Source organism: Trichomycterus rosablanca, chromosome 7, assembly GCF_030014385.1.
Source record: "Trichomycterus rosablanca isolate fTriRos1 chromosome 7, fTriRos1.hap1, whole genome shotgun sequence".
Classification (NCBI taxonomy): Eukaryota; Metazoa; Chordata; class Actinopteri; order Siluriformes; family Trichomycteridae; genus Trichomycterus; species Trichomycterus rosablanca.
Window position 1 is genome coordinate 41,674,201 of NC_085994.1, and position 14,892 is coordinate 41,689,092.

General features: G+C 42.1%; 2 protein-coding genes across 2 annotated transcripts in view; one reads left to right on the forward strand and one right to left on the reverse strand.

Annotated features, from left to right (window-relative positions):
- Positions 1-12, reverse strand: part of slc5a5 (solute carrier family 5 member 5) — an 8,592-nt gene extending 8,580 nt beyond the window's left edge. The window contains exon 1 of the mRNA XM_062999491.1: positions 1-12. This exon is cut by the window's left edge and continues 30 nt beyond it. The gene's annotated coding sequence lies outside the window, so the exon portion shown is untranslated.
- Positions 13-6,384: 6,372 nt separating this feature from the next.
- ccdc124 (coiled-coil domain containing 124) lies at positions 6,385-10,606 on the forward strand. Its single transcript, XM_062998213.1, has 4 exons — positions 6,385-6,452; positions 6,521-6,720; positions 6,871-6,970; positions 10,032-10,606. Exons 1-4 carry the CDS (start codon positions 6,385-6,387, stop codon positions 10,231-10,233), a joined length of 570 nt encoding a protein of 189 aa, XP_062854283.1. The 3' UTR covers positions 10,234-10,606.
- Positions 10,607-14,892: the final 4,286 nt, after the last annotated feature.

A 14,892-nucleotide genomic window follows, 5' to 3' on the forward strand; every position in this document is an offset into this window, starting at 1 on the left:
TCACACCACCAGCACCACCACAGCTGTACAAACACACACACACACACACACACACACACACACACACACACACACACACACAGAGGGGTTACATAAGATCATCAGTGTGTTGCTGGAATAAATGAATAAAAATCAGCATGAAAAAGCAAAAATAATAAAAACAATAAAAAATAATAATAACAGCAATTAGAATGATATTAAAAATAACAATAATATATTAATAACAATAGTAACTTTTTATTAAAGTAGTAAATAATTATTATAATAAGTAAATTATCAGTACATATTAATTATTATTTTTATTATCATAACAACAATAATCTAGCAATAATTAAAAATATTAATAATAATAATAGTAATAAATAATAATAACAATAAATAATAATAATAATAATAATAATAGTAATAGTAATATAATAATAAAAATAATAATAATAATAATAGTAATAGTAATAAATAATAATAGTAATAATAGTAATAAATAATAATAATAGTAATAAATAATAATAATTATAGTAATAAATAATAATAATAGTAGTAATAATAATAATAATAATAATAATAGTAATAAATAATAATAATAGTAGTAGTAATAATAATAATAATTTAATTCATACGTTATAAACGGAATAACTTTTTTTCTTTATTCGTTGTGTTTGTGATCTTGTAAAGATTTGAGATTATTTAAATTGTTGTTTTACTCTAAAATTTCCTAAAAATCAACAGACTTATAAAAAACTAATAATAAAATCAGAAATAAAATCTAATAAATAATAAATCTGAATGGGTGAATATTATGGTGAACAGTTTGGAATGAGCAGCATCGTGTGTTTAAAATAAACTGAATAAATATAAACAGGAACATGAGCAAAAGTTTGTGCCCCCCTCTTCAAAATCCATGTTTACTAAGTAACTTAAATATCTTCCTTTATTTAATCTTTTTTCTGTACATTTAATTCATGGTTACAGTTTATTTACTGGAATTAATCATATTAAATCATGTTTGTTTAATAATTAAATAATAAAAATATATAAAATGTGACTTGTTTGCAGTAAATTTATCAGAATTTAATAGATGCTTATAAAAGCACTTGAAGATGTAAATAAAATAAATGTTGTATAAGATTTAGGAACCGCAGGTTTATGTCAGAAGAGTAAAAATACAGAATATTTATATTTAATATTAATAATTAATCAGATAAAACATAAAAACGTGCAGAAATGATTAGATTCTGATTAAGTTGTTTATCAGATGAGTGGAGGATTCGTTCTTACCTCTGAACGCGCTGCAGTTCTGAACTGAACATTTTTACAGCTGCTGGTTTTGTGAGTGAGTGTCTGTGAGTGTGTGTGTGTGTGTGTGTGAGTGTGTGTGTGTGTGTGTGTGTGTGTGTGTGTGTGTGTGTGTGTGAGTGTGTGAGTGAGTGTGTGTGTGTGTGTGTGAGTGTCTGTGAGTGTGTGTGTGTGTGTGTGTGTGTGTGAGTGTGTGTGTGTGTGTGTGTGTGTGTGTGTATGGTGTGTGAGTGTGTGTGTGTGTTTGTGTGTGTGTGTGTATGTGTGAGTGTGTGTGTGTGTGTATGTGTGTGTGTGTGTGTGTTCAGGTTTATAAGAGCTACTTCAGGTGGGCTCAGTGGGCAGAGCATAGTCAGTGTAAACCATTCAGGTGTGTTATGATTGGCTGAATCTGACCTATGTGCACAAACAGGGTATGTGTGTGTGTGTGTGTGTGTGTGTGTGTGTGTGTGTGTGTGTGTGTGTGTTTGGGTTAGAATCTCAGAACCTGGTCGGGTGTCTACACATACATGATTAACTATGTCTGAGGGGATGATGGCTGAAGCCTTGTGATAGATTGGCACCCTGTCCAATGTGTTTCAGGGTGTTCCTGGTTTGCGTACAGTGCCTCCCAGGCGAACCCGCCGCGACCCTGACCAGGATTTGATTAAAATGATATGAAATGAAGTGAACATCATGTGTTGACGAGTAACGCAGTGGTGGCGGTGAACCAGCAGGTGGAGACAGAAGCAGTACAAACTCTGATCTGTCTCTCAGTACAGGAGGAGAAGAAGAGACATCACCGACCGGACTGGAGTTAAACAGGTCAGAAACGATATAATATTAATAAAATAATGCAATAAAATCAATAAATGATTATCTAATTAAATGCGTTTAATAATAAAATGTTTATTATTAACGTAAATATACAATGTGTTGCTTTATACAGTCACATCTAGTAGCTGTCATGCTAACACGTAAACATGACTTGTAGATCTTCGTCTTTTTATAGTGTCCAAATATTTATGGAACATCCGACAATCAGCCCATTATAAACATTATTTATGGTTTATGTATTATTATATATTTATTCTTTATTCTTATTTATTCGTAAATAAAATGTTTAGCTCAGAATGAGGACAGGAATTACATATGTACATTACACAGGAGGCTAACAGTGTTCCGTACACTTGGAGTTTTAATGTTAAATAAATGATAAATTAATGAAATATATCTGAATCAAACTAATAACCCACTTTACAAACCGTGTCTTTAAATATATATTATACAAAATACAGAATCAGTTTTACTTTCATTATTAAAAAACAGACCTAAATGACTGTACGGAACACCGTGACCTGTTCCTACTAAAGCTCCCCGTGTTTATTGTTTATTATTCACGCATTTTACCAGCTGCTTCAGTCTGATCAGGGTCCAGGTGGGTCCAGAACCAGCCAGTGACACTGGGCACATAGTAGGACTTTATGCTTGACGAGACACCCCTGCATCAGCACTCATTCACTCATTTTTGGAAGGTGGGAGGAAGCCCATGTGGGTGTGGGAAGAACATGCCAAACTCCTCAGCAGTGACAGGAGCAAACAATTGAACCCAGGTCTGGAACCCGAGCCCCTCTCGTTCTGCAGCGGTTCCTCCAGGATCTAAATGACGTTTCCTCTGTTCATCTGAATTTAGACATTTCCGGTTCCCTATCACAAACCGCTCACGCCGTCCACACGCTGGCCGAGATGAACCGTCGGCGCATTCTCACAGAGATTCGAACCGGCACCTTCACGAGACAGCAGGGGGCGCTGTTGCTGCAGGGACGAGGAGAGACCCAGTCCCTCCCTCAGACACGCCCGGTTGTGTCTGTCGAGCGCCCGACCAGGCTGGTAGCACCGCTCGGAGTGCATCCTGAAAAACTCGAACCTTCCACAGTGGAGCTTATATTAAAGCCTGGAGCTTCGTTACACAAGGGCGGTCGAAAGTATGTGGACACCAGAGTATTTTTGATTTTAAATGAACAACATCGTGTCGAGTCCACACACCGGTGTCCACATACTTTGTGCTTTCTGATCCGCGCGGAGTCTGTGGGGCCGACGCGGTGTTAGAAAGTGGATTCAATGTTGAGGCTCTGTGGTCAAAAGTATGTGGACGCCCCTCCTGAATTCATGTTGAGGGATGGTAGTTGTGCCCGGTTTGATGATGATGGTGTGTGTGTGTGTGTGTGTGTGTGTGTGTGTGTGTGTCAAACGGTGTTACAGGGTGTGTGTGTGTTCAGCACGGCGCTGGTGTGCAGGCAGCACTTATTCTGGGCTTCATCATCAGCATCAACGCTCCTCACTCGGCTCTGTCCTGCACCCGAAATCTATCCCACACACACACACACACACACACACACACACACACACACACACACACACACACACACACACGCGCGCACACGCGCGCACACACACACGCACACACACGCGCGCACACACACACACGCACACACACACACACGTTCGACATGAAGATCAAATCTGGCATTTTTCTCTCAAACTAGTCATATCCGATTCCCTACTGAATCACCCCTGCAGACCCCGTCCCTGACCGAGGAGGGCCGTACCGAACACACGCCCCTCCGCTGTGTGTAAAAGCCAACCGCTTCTCTTCCCCTGTATCCGTATCGCGCTCGGAGAGTTCACCTACATCCTCATCCTCACCATCATCTTCATCCTCACCTACATCTTCATCCTCACCTACACCCTCATCCTCACCATCATCTTCATCCTCACCTACATCCTCATCCTCACCATCATCTTCATCCTCACCATCTTCTTCATCCTCACCATCATCTTCATCACCCTCACCTTCATCCTCATCCTCACCATCATCTTCATCCTCACCTACACCCTCATCCTCACCTACACTCTCATCCTCACCATCATCTTCATCTTCACCATCATCTTCATCCTCACCTACACCCTCATCCTCACCATCATCTTCATCCTCACCTACATCCTCATCCTCACCATCATCTTCATCCTCACCATCTTCTTCATCCTCACCATCATCTTCATCACCCTCACCTACATCCTCATCTTCACCATCATCTTCATCCTCACCTACACCCTCATCCTCACCATCATCTTCATCCTCACCTACATCTTCATCCTCACCATCATCTTCATCCTCACCATCTTCTTCATCCTCACCATCATCTTCATCACCCTCACCTACATCCTCATCCTCACCATCATCTTCATCCTCACCTACACCCTCATCCTCACCTACACTCTCATCCTCACCATCATCTTCATCTTCACCATCATCTTCATCCTCACCTACACCCTCATCCTCACCATCATCTTCATCCTCACCTACATCCTCATCCTCACCATCATCTTCATCCTCACCTACATCTTCATCCTCACCTACATCCTCATCCTCACCTACATCCTCATCTTCATCATCTTCTTCATCCTCACCATCATCCTCACCTACATCTTCATCACCCTCACCTTCATCCTCATCATCTTCTTCATCCTCACCATCATCTTCATCCTCACCTTCATCCTCATCCTCACCATCATCTTCATCCTCACCATCATCTTCATCCTCACCTACATCCTCATCCTCACCATCATCCTCATCCTCACCTACATCTTCATCACCCTCACCTTCATCCTCATCCTCATCATCTTCTTCATCCTCATCATCTTCTTCATCCTCACCTACATCATCCCCCTTACCTTCATCTTCATCCTCACCTACATCCTCATCCTCACCTACATCCTCATCTTCATCATCTCTTTCATCTTCACCTTCATCTTCATCATCCTCACCTACACCCTCATCCTCACCTACATCTTCATCCTCACCTACATCCTCATCCTCATCATCACTTTCATCTTCACCTACATCTTCATCCTCACCTACACCCTCATCCTCACCTACATCTTCATCCTCACCTACATCCTCATCCTCACCTACATCCTCATCTTCATCATCTTCTTCATCCTCACCATCATCTTCATCACCCTCACCTTCATCCTCATCCTCACCATCATCTTCATCCTCACCTACATCCTCATCCTCACCTACATCCTCATCTTCATCATCTTCTTCATCCTCACCATCATCTTCATCACCCTCACCTTCATCCTCATCCTCACCATCATCTTCATCCTCACCTACACCCTCATCCTCACCTACATCTTCATCCTCACCTACATCCTCATCCTCACCTACATCCTCATCTTCATCATCTTCTTCATCCTCACCATCATCTTCATCACCCTCACCTTCATCCTCATCCTCACCATCATCTTCATCCTCACCTACACCCTCATCCTCACCTACATCCTCATCCTCACCTACATCCTCATCCTCACCTACATCTTCATCCTCACCCACATCCTCATCTTCATCATCTCTTTCATCTTCACCTTCATCTTCATCATCCTCACCTACACCCTCATCCTCACCTACATCCTCATCCTCATCATCACTTTCATCTTCACCTTCATCTTCATCATCCTCACCTACATCTTTATTCTCATCTTCATCTTCATCATCCTCACCTTTATCTTCATCTTCATTCTCACCTTCATCATTCTCACCTTCATCATTCTCACCTTCATCCTCATGGATGTTAATAAGTTGGGCTGCATCATCCTGTGCCGTCCTCCTATTGGCTGGTTTTGGATGAGGCTCACACAGAGAGATTTTGATTGGATGTTGCTCGTCCCAAATCCATCAATCCAGATTCACCACCAAAAAAAAGTTCTACCACGAGTCTTCATTTACTGTACGGTGTTATTCTCCACCCAGTTTGGTGAAACACACACACACACACACACACACACACACACACACACACACACACACACACACACTCTCACACACACTCACTCACACACACACACACACACACACTGATTTTGTTCCCGCTGGACTTGCCGCGACGCCACTTCACTAATTATTTGGTGGTACTGAGCGTTGAGAGCGTTCATCTCCATTATGTAGGAGAAGAAAAGGCCATCTCGACTGAAATGTAGAGCACGCGGGTGGTAATTTGGGACGCAGCCTCTCTAGGGGCAGGACCGCACCTCCATCTAAGCGGGTTAATGGGGCGTCGGGCCCTCGGGGGCCACTTTAACATCGTTTCTCCTCACGCTGATGAAACTCCTCACCTGTTTCTTGTGTGGATGAGAGTCCTAACGAGCAGTCGGTTAATGATCTGTGTGTGTGTGTGTGTGTGTGTGTGTGTGTGTGTGTGCAGGATGACAGGGAGAAGAAGCGGTTGGAGGCTCTGGAGAGGAAGCGGGAGAACCTGCGACTCCTGGATGAAGAAGCTGTGAAGCTGAAAGGAAAAACCAGCAAAGAAGCTCCGAGCAAAATCACACGGGCTCAGATCGAGCAGAATCTAAACAAAGAAGATGCTCTCGAGACCAAGGAGAGAGGTCTCACACACACTCACACACACACACACACTTATAGATTATCTATCACACAGATGAACTTTAGGTATACAACTACTGACAGTGAATCATGAGATCACATGACTCTGTAAATAACCACTTTGTTTCTGTCGCCCCCTGCTGGTCCTGTAGAGAAGAGTCACCTGGAGACGCCGCTGGAGGAGAACATCAACCGGATCGTTCCTGAGGAGGAATCGGCCCGAACCATCGAGGACGCCATCGCCGTCCTCAGGTACTGGCACCCCAAACACACAGAGGGGCGTTAGCTTTACCCCTCTCAGACACATTTAAACCAATGACCTGAGCTGCACATGTCATGTGACCCAAAACGACTGGTGCCACACTGGATTCCTCTCCGTCTGGTCTTTGGGGTGCGTCTGATTCTGCACCTCAGAGTTAAATCTCTGTATCCAAAGCAACCCAGGGGCCTTGCTCAGGGGTCCGATAATGGTGACTCTGGCATAAAATGAATGATATAAAATGAAAAAGGTTTTACTTCTAACATTAATGAACACGTTTAATATGGGACGAATTGGAACCTGTTATCAGGAACTTTCTAGTCTAACATCAGTGCCTGTCTTTATAAACAGAGGGTTTGTTTACGGAACAGGCACAAATTCCCACAGACAGTTGAGTTTGTGTGTGTGTGTGTGTGTGTGTTTGCTTTTGTGTGTTTGTGTGTATTTAAGTGTGTGTATTTGCTTTTTGTGTGTGTTAGTATGTGTGTGTATTTACTTGTTTGTGTGTGTGTATTAGTATGTGTGTGTATTAGTATGTGTGTGTATTAGTATGTGTGTGTATTTACTTGTTTGTGTGTGTGTATTAGTATGTGTGTGTATTAGTATGTGTGTGTATTAGTATGTGTGTGTATTAGTATGTGTGTGTATTAGTATGTGTGTGTATTTGAGTTTGTGTGTGTGTATTAGTATGTGTGTGTATTAGTATGTGTGTGTATTAGTATGTGTGTGTATTAGTATGTGTGTGTATTTGAGTTTGTGTGTGTGTATTAGTATGTGTGTGTATTAGTATGTGTGTGTATTTGAGTTTGTGTGTATTTGAGTTTGTGTGTATTTGAGTTTGTTTGTTTGCAGGTGTGTGTGTATTTGAGTTTGTGTGTATTTGAGTTTGTGTGTATTTGAGTTTGTGTGTATTTGAGTTTGTGTGTATTTGAGTTTGTGTGTGTATTTGAGTTTCTTTGTTTGCAGGTGTGTGTGTATTTGAGTTTGTGTGTATTTGAGTTTGAGTTTGTGTGTATTTGAGTTTGTGTGTGTATTTGAGTTTGTGTGTGTATTTGAGTTTGTGTGTGTTTGAGTTTGTGTGTGTATTTGAGTTTGTGTGTTTGCAGGTGTGTGTGTATTTGAGTTTGTGTGTATTTGAGTTTGTGTGTATTTGAGTTTGTGTGTGTATTTGAGTTTGTGTGTGTATTTGAGTTTGTGTGTATTTGAGTTTGTGTGTGTATTTGAGTTTGTGTGTGTATTTGAGTTTGTGTGTGTTTGAGTTTGTGTGTGTATTTGAGTTTGTGTGTGTATTTGAGTTTGTGTGTGTTTGAGTTTGTGTGTGTATTTGAGTTTGTGTGTGTTTGAGTTTGTGTGTGTATTTGAGTTTGTGTGTGTATTTGAGTTTGTGTGTGTTTGAGTTTGTGTGTGTATTTGAGTTTGTGTGTGTATTTGAGTTTGTGTGTTTGCAGGTGTGTGTGTATTTGAGTTTGTGTGTATTTGAGTTTGTGTGTATTTGAGTTTGTGTGTGTATTTGAGTTTGTGTGTGTATTTGAGTTTGTGTGTATTTGAGTTTGTGTGTGTATTTGAGTTTGTGTGTGTGTTTGAGTTTGTGTGTGTTTGAGTTTGTGTGTGTTTGAGTTTGTGTGTTTGCAGGTGTGTGTGTATTTGAGTTTGTGTGTATTTGAGTTTGTGTGTATTTGAGTTTGTGTGTGTATTTGAGTTTGTGTGTATTTGAGTTTGTGTGTGTATTTGAGTTTGTGTGTGTATTTGAGTTTGTGTGTGTTTGAGTTTGTGTGTGTATTTGAGTTTGTGTGTGTATTTGAGTTTGTGTGTGTTTGAGTTTGTGTGTGTATTTGAGTTTGTGTGTGTATTTGAGTTTGTGTGTGTATTTGAGTTTGTGTGTGTATTTGAGTTTGTGTGTGTTTGAGTTTGTGTGTGTATTTGAGTTTGTGTGTGTATTTGAGTTTGTGTGTATTTGAGTTTGTGTGTGTATTTGAGTTTGTGTGTATTTGAGTTTGTGTGTGTATTTGAGTTTGTGTGTGTATTTGAGTTTGTGTGTGTTTGAGTTTGTGTGTGTATTTGAGTTTGTGTGTGTTTGAGTTTGTGTGTGTATTTGAGTTTGTGTGTGTTTGAGTTTGTGTGTGTATTTGAGTTTGTGTGTTTGCAGGTGTGTGTGTATTTGAGTTTGTGTGTGTATTTGAGTTTGTGTGTATTTGAGTTTGTGTGTGTATTTGAGTTTGTGTGTGTATTTGAGTTTGTGTGTATTTGTTTGTGTGTGTATTTGAGTTTGTGTGTGTTTGAGTTTGTGTGTTTGAGTTTGTGTTTGTGTATTTGCTTATGTGTGTGTGTATTAGTATGTGTGTATTTGCATGTGTGTTTTTGAGTTTGTGTGTTTGCAGGTGTGTGTGTGTGTATTTGCTTGTGTGTGTATTTGAGTTTGTGTGTGTGTATTTACTTGTTTGTGTGTGTGTGTGTGTGTATTAGTATGTGTGTGTATTTGAGTTTGTGTGTGTATTTGAGTTTGTGTGTGTTTGAGTTTGTGTGTGTATTTGAGTTTGTGTGTGTTTGAGTTTGTGTGTGTATTTGAGTTTGTGTGTGTATTTGAGTTTGTGTGTGTATTTGCATGTGTGTGTATTAGTATGTGTGTGTATTTGAGTTTGTGTGTTTGCAGGTGTGTGCGTGTGTGTTAGTATGTGTGTGTATTTGCATGTGTGTGTGTATTTGCTTGTGTGTGTGTATTAGTATGTGTGTGTATTTAAGTTTGTGTGTTTGCATGTGTGTGTGTACTAACATGTTTGTGTATTTGTGCGCGTGTGTGTGTGTGTGTGTGTGTGTGTGTATTTTCAGTCTCGAGTTATTGATGTAGCATCTTTAAACTTGGTTTAAACGAGTGTGTCCCAGTACGGGCACAAATTCCCACAGACGTTTTACACACTCCCAAAATTCTGTGGAAGCTCCTCCTGGAGGAGTGAAGACTGTTATAGATGCGAAGTGGGAACGTGCAGCAGGTGTATGTTCAGGCGTCCACATACTTTTGGAATCTCTTGTTTATGACGTTGTCTGTTTGTCTGGCAGCACTAAGGAGGACTCGGACCGGCACCCCGAGCGCAGGATGAAGGCGGCGTACACGGCGTTCGAGGAGGCCAACATGACCCGTCTGAAGATGGAGAATCCCAACATGCGGCTGTCTCAGCTCAAACAGCAGCTGAAGAAGGAGTGGACCAAGTCCCCCGAGAACCCCCTCAACCAGCGCTTCGTCTCCTACAACAGCAAGTGAGAGCGCCACGCCCTGCCTCAGCGCCACGCCCCGGCGCCTCAGAGACTGCCCTGTCTCTAACCCCCCCACAACCCCACCGAACTCTGAGCTTCATCTTTAGGTTCCGTCCGGTTCTTCTGAGAGGAACGGAGAGCTGAGATGGTTTTGGTTTGAACTCTCTGCACAGCGGTGACGTTTTGTCGGGAGGTTTTTCCAGCGTGTCAGCAATAATCACCATCATTTACAGTCACGTGTTCTAATGATTTACTAAACTGGGTGATAAATAAACATGATAAATAAACATGATTAATAAACATGATTAATAAACATGATAAATAAACATGATAAATAAACATGATTAATAAACATGATAAATAATCATGATTAAACGTGATCCATGATGCTCTCATTATTTCTTTCTCATGAAAATAAAATGTGATAAATCTGGTTTGTCTGTAAATTTCACGAGTTAAAGCTCCTGAGATGTGGTTGTTAGTCATTTCCAGTTCCCTATTCTCATTTCTCTGTTGCTCTGGTTGAGGAGAGCTGCAGACTAGCACCGTGTACAGAGTATCAGGCTGTGCTCCGTTTCTTCACTGATCGCTGCTGCACCTTCACCAAACAGCAGGAGGCGCTGCAGCAGCGGACACACATTCACGCGGACAGAAACCATGTGTGTGTGTGTGTGTTCACGTGTTTACGTGTGTATTTGCCTGTGTGTGTGTGTTTGCGTGTGTGTGTGTTTGCGTGTGTGTGTGTGTATTTGCTTGTGTGTGTGTGTGTGTGTATTTGCTTGTGTGTGTGTATTTGCCTGTGTGTGTGTGTGTGTGTTTGCTTGTGTGTGTTTGCTTGTGTGTGTGTATTTGCCTGTGTGTGTTTGCTTGTGTGTGTTTGCTTGTGTGTGTATTTGCCTGTGTGTGTTTGTTTGTGTGTGTTTGCTTGTGTGTGTGTATTTGCCTGTGTGTGTGTGTGTATTTGCTTTTGTGTGTGTATTTGCCTGTGTGTGTGTGTGTGTTTGCTTGTGTGTGTGTATTTGCCTGTGTGTGTGTGTGTATTTGCCTGTGTGTGTGTGTGTGTGTGTTTGCGTGTGTGTGTGTGTATTTGCCTGTGTGTTTGCGTGTGTGTGTGTATTTGCCAGTGTGTGTGTATTTGCTTGTGGGTGTGTGTGTGTGTGTTTGCGTGTGTGTGTGTGTGTGTGTATTTGCTTGTGGGTGTGTGTGTGTTTGCGTGTGTGTGTATTTGCTTGTGGGTGTGTGTGTGTTTGCTTGTGTGTGTGTATTTGCTTGTGGGTGTGTGTGTGTGTTTGCGTGTGTGTGTGTGTATTTGCTTGTGTGTGTGTGTGTGTTTGCGTGTGTGTGTGTGTGTGTTTGCTTGTGTGTGTGTATTTGCCTGTGTATTTGCCTGTGTGTGTGTGTGTGTGTTTGCTTGTGTGTATGTGTTTATTTGCTTTTGTGTGTGTGTATTTGCCTGTGTGTGTGTATTTGCTTGTGTGTGTGTATTTGCCTGTGTGTGTGTATTTGCTTGTGTGTGTGTATTTGCTAGTGTGTGTATTTGCATGTGTGTGTGTGTGTGTATTTGCCTGTGTGTGTGTATTTGCATGTGTGTGTGTGTGTGTGTGTATTTTCCTGTGTGTGTATTTGCTTGTGTGTGTGTGTGTATTTGCCTGTGTGTGTGTATTTGCTTGTGTGTGTGTGTGTGTATTTGCTTGTGTGTGTATTTGCATGTGTGTGTGTGTGTGTATTTGCCTGTGTGTGTGTATTTGCATGTGTGTGTGTGTGTGTATTTTCCTGTGTGTGTATTTGCTTGTGTGTGTGTGTGTATTTGCCTGTGTGTGTGTATTTGCTTGTGTGTGTGTATTTGCATGTGTGTGTGTGTGTGTATTTGCTTGTGTGTGTATTTGCATGTGTGTGTGTGTGTGTGTGTATTTGCATGTGTGTGTGTGTGTATTTTCCTGTGTGTGTATTTGCATGTGTGTGTGTGTGTATTTTCCTGTGTGTGTATTTGCTTGTGTGTGTGTGTGTATTTGCCTGTGTGTGTGTATTTGCTTGTGTGTGTGTATTTGCATGTGTGTGTGTGTGTGTGTATTTTCCTGTGTGTGTATTTGCTTGTGTGTGTGTGTGTATTTTCCTGTGTGTGTATTTGCTTGTGTGTGTGTGTGTGTATTTGCTTGTGTGTGTATTTGCATGTGTGTGTGTGTGTGTGTATTTGCTTGTGTGTGTATTTGCATGTGTGTGTGTGTGTGTGTGTATTTGCTTGTGTGTGTATTTGCATGTGTGTGTGTGTGTATTTTCCTGTGTGTGTATTTGCTTGTGTGTGTGTGTGTGTGTATTTGCCTGTGTGTGTGTATTTGCTTGTGTGTGTGTATTTGCATGTGTGTGTGTGTGTATTTTCCTGTGTGTGTATTTGCTTGTGTGTGTGTGTGTGTATTTGCCTGTGTGTGTGTATTTGCTTGTGTGTGTGTATTTGCATGTGTGTGTGTGTGTGTGTATTTTCCTGTGTGTGTATTTGCTTGTGTGTGTGTGTGTTTGCTTGTGTGTATGTGTTTATTTGCTTTTGTGTGTGTGTATTTGCTTGTGTGTGTGTATTTGCTTGTGTGTGCGTATTTGCCTGTGTGTGTGTGTGTTTGCGTGTGTATTTGCCTGTGTGTGTGTGTGTTTGCGTGTGTATTTGCCTGTGTGTGTGTGTGTGTGTGTGTGTATTTGCCTGTGTGTGTGTGTGTGTGTGTATTTGCCTGTGTGTGTGTATTTGCCTGTGTGTGTGTATTTGCTTGTGTGTGTGTGTGTGTGTGTGTGTATTTGCTAGTGTGTGTGTATTTGCGTGTGTGTGTTTGTGTGTGTGTTTTTGCTTGTGTGTGTGTGTGTTTGCTTGTGTGTATGTGTTTATTTGCTTTTGTGTGTGTGTGTATTTGCGTGTGTGTTTGCGTGTGTGTGTGTGTGTGTGTGTGTGTGTGTGTGTCTCACGTTTAATCTTGTGTCATTTAAACGTTTCCTCTCATGTGTGCTGATACTTTTGCTCCAGTTGTTGTGGCTAAAACACACACAGATAATCAGAAGGGCGTCCCAATACTTTTGACCATACCGAGTGTTTCAGGTGGAGTAAGAGCTCACCAGGCCGCTCTGTATTATCTTTTATATATTGGATTTGAATCCTCGCTGTATGTGAACGTTTGACCTCGCCCGGACGTGCCGAGTCTCCATGTCGGTACAGTGACGCGTCCTCGACCGGTCGGTCGTTCCAGCTGTAAAGGTCACACAGAGGTCACGCCGTGTTGTAGTAGCGCTCAGGCGTCCGGATACTTTTGGCGGTGTGGCGTGTCGGCCCGGTGCGTCGTGATGCTTCACGCTGGTGGATGTAAACAGCAGACGGGAGGATTTTCTCACCTGCAGCGAAACCCTACAGAGCAACCGGCTATAAATAACCCCGGAATTCCCTCATCCGTTTACCCAGCATGCACCGCTCCGTCCCGCTCTCTATCCGTCTCTGTGTGTCTGTGCTGCTCTCTCGAGTCCATCGGTCGTCCACACGGTCACTTTCAGTGCTGGTGTCCAGATTCACCAAAATATCCTGGAGACCAACACAATGCGTCTGTCTCGTTGCTGTCCGTCCTCTTCCTCTTTTACCTTCAACTCTTTTCCACTGAATCGGTTCTTCTCATCAGGTGTCCACAATAATCCAGCTTCAGTTTGGTTCTCAGGGCTCGGAGTGAGATGTTCAGTTTGATTTGGTCCAGGATCTTCACCGTCCAAGCTTCTCTCATATCTCAAAGACGTCGACCGTCTTCCTGTCCTGCTTTGTTACCGTTTAACTTTCACGTCCATAAAGTTCTGATCTTTGATCTTCTGCAGAGGTTCAGGCTTTGTTGTGTTTGTAATTGATCCCAGTAGGTGAAAGCCATCCACCACGTCCAGATCTTCTCCATCAGTGGTGACATTTGTGGTCTTTCCTCTTATGTGATCGTTTGTCTTCTTCATATTCAAGGACCTTCAGATCTTCCTGATTTTCTGTTGAAGGTTATTGATGTTTCTTTAACCACTCTTGAATCCTGGATCATCTTCCTCCAGTTCTGCTCAGCGTACAGGCTGAACAGGAACCCAGTCTGGCCGACTCCTTCAATGATGTGGAACCAGTCTGTCCATTTTCCATGGGTGTTGAGGTTCCTCATTGGAACTTCCTGAGGACGTCCCATCGTCCTGTATGGTCAGCGTAAGTCTGCGATGGTTCCTCTGCTGCATCTTCTGGTGGTTCTCCTCTGATGGAAGGTTCGAGTCTTTGTTGAATAATGTTCATGACGGTTCTCCTGGCGTGTGATGAGAGGGAGATCGTACGATCGTCTTCTCGCTTTTTCTGTAAGGTTTACAAAGCCATTTCTGAGGCTCCAAGACTCCACTGAACCACAGTAGGAGTTAAAAACCAAAAAAGAATTACCACCACTGACCCAGTGCTTTAATTGAACAGAAAAGAATTGAACCACTCCTGGGTAGATTCGCCCCTTTGAGGGTCTTTTACTCCCTGTTCGCAGCCGTTAACCTCCAGTAGTTTCTTTGATTCTAATGACTGTATACCAGACAGATAGTGTGGCTCACTATCTATAAGTGTTTGGTATGTTCTCCTCATGTCAGCATGGATGTTGGTTGGTTACTCCGTTTGTTTGTACCTCCCAAAAACCTGGACGGGGATTTA

Bases quoted from the DNA above. Each gene is read 5' to 3' on its own strand.
- ccdc124 (XM_062998213.1), top strand. From the start codon at position 6,385: ATGGGGCGTCGGGCCCTCGGGGGCCACTTTAACATCGTTTCTCCTCAC. The intron at 6,721-6,870 runs GTCTCACACACA...CTGGTCCTGTAG, and splicing joins TCTCGAGACCAAGGAGAGAG to AGAAGAGTCACCTGGAGACG. The intron at 6,971-10,031 runs GTACTGGCACCC...TTTGTCTGGCAG, and splicing joins GACGCCATCGCCGTCCTCAG to CACTAAGGAGGACTCGGACC.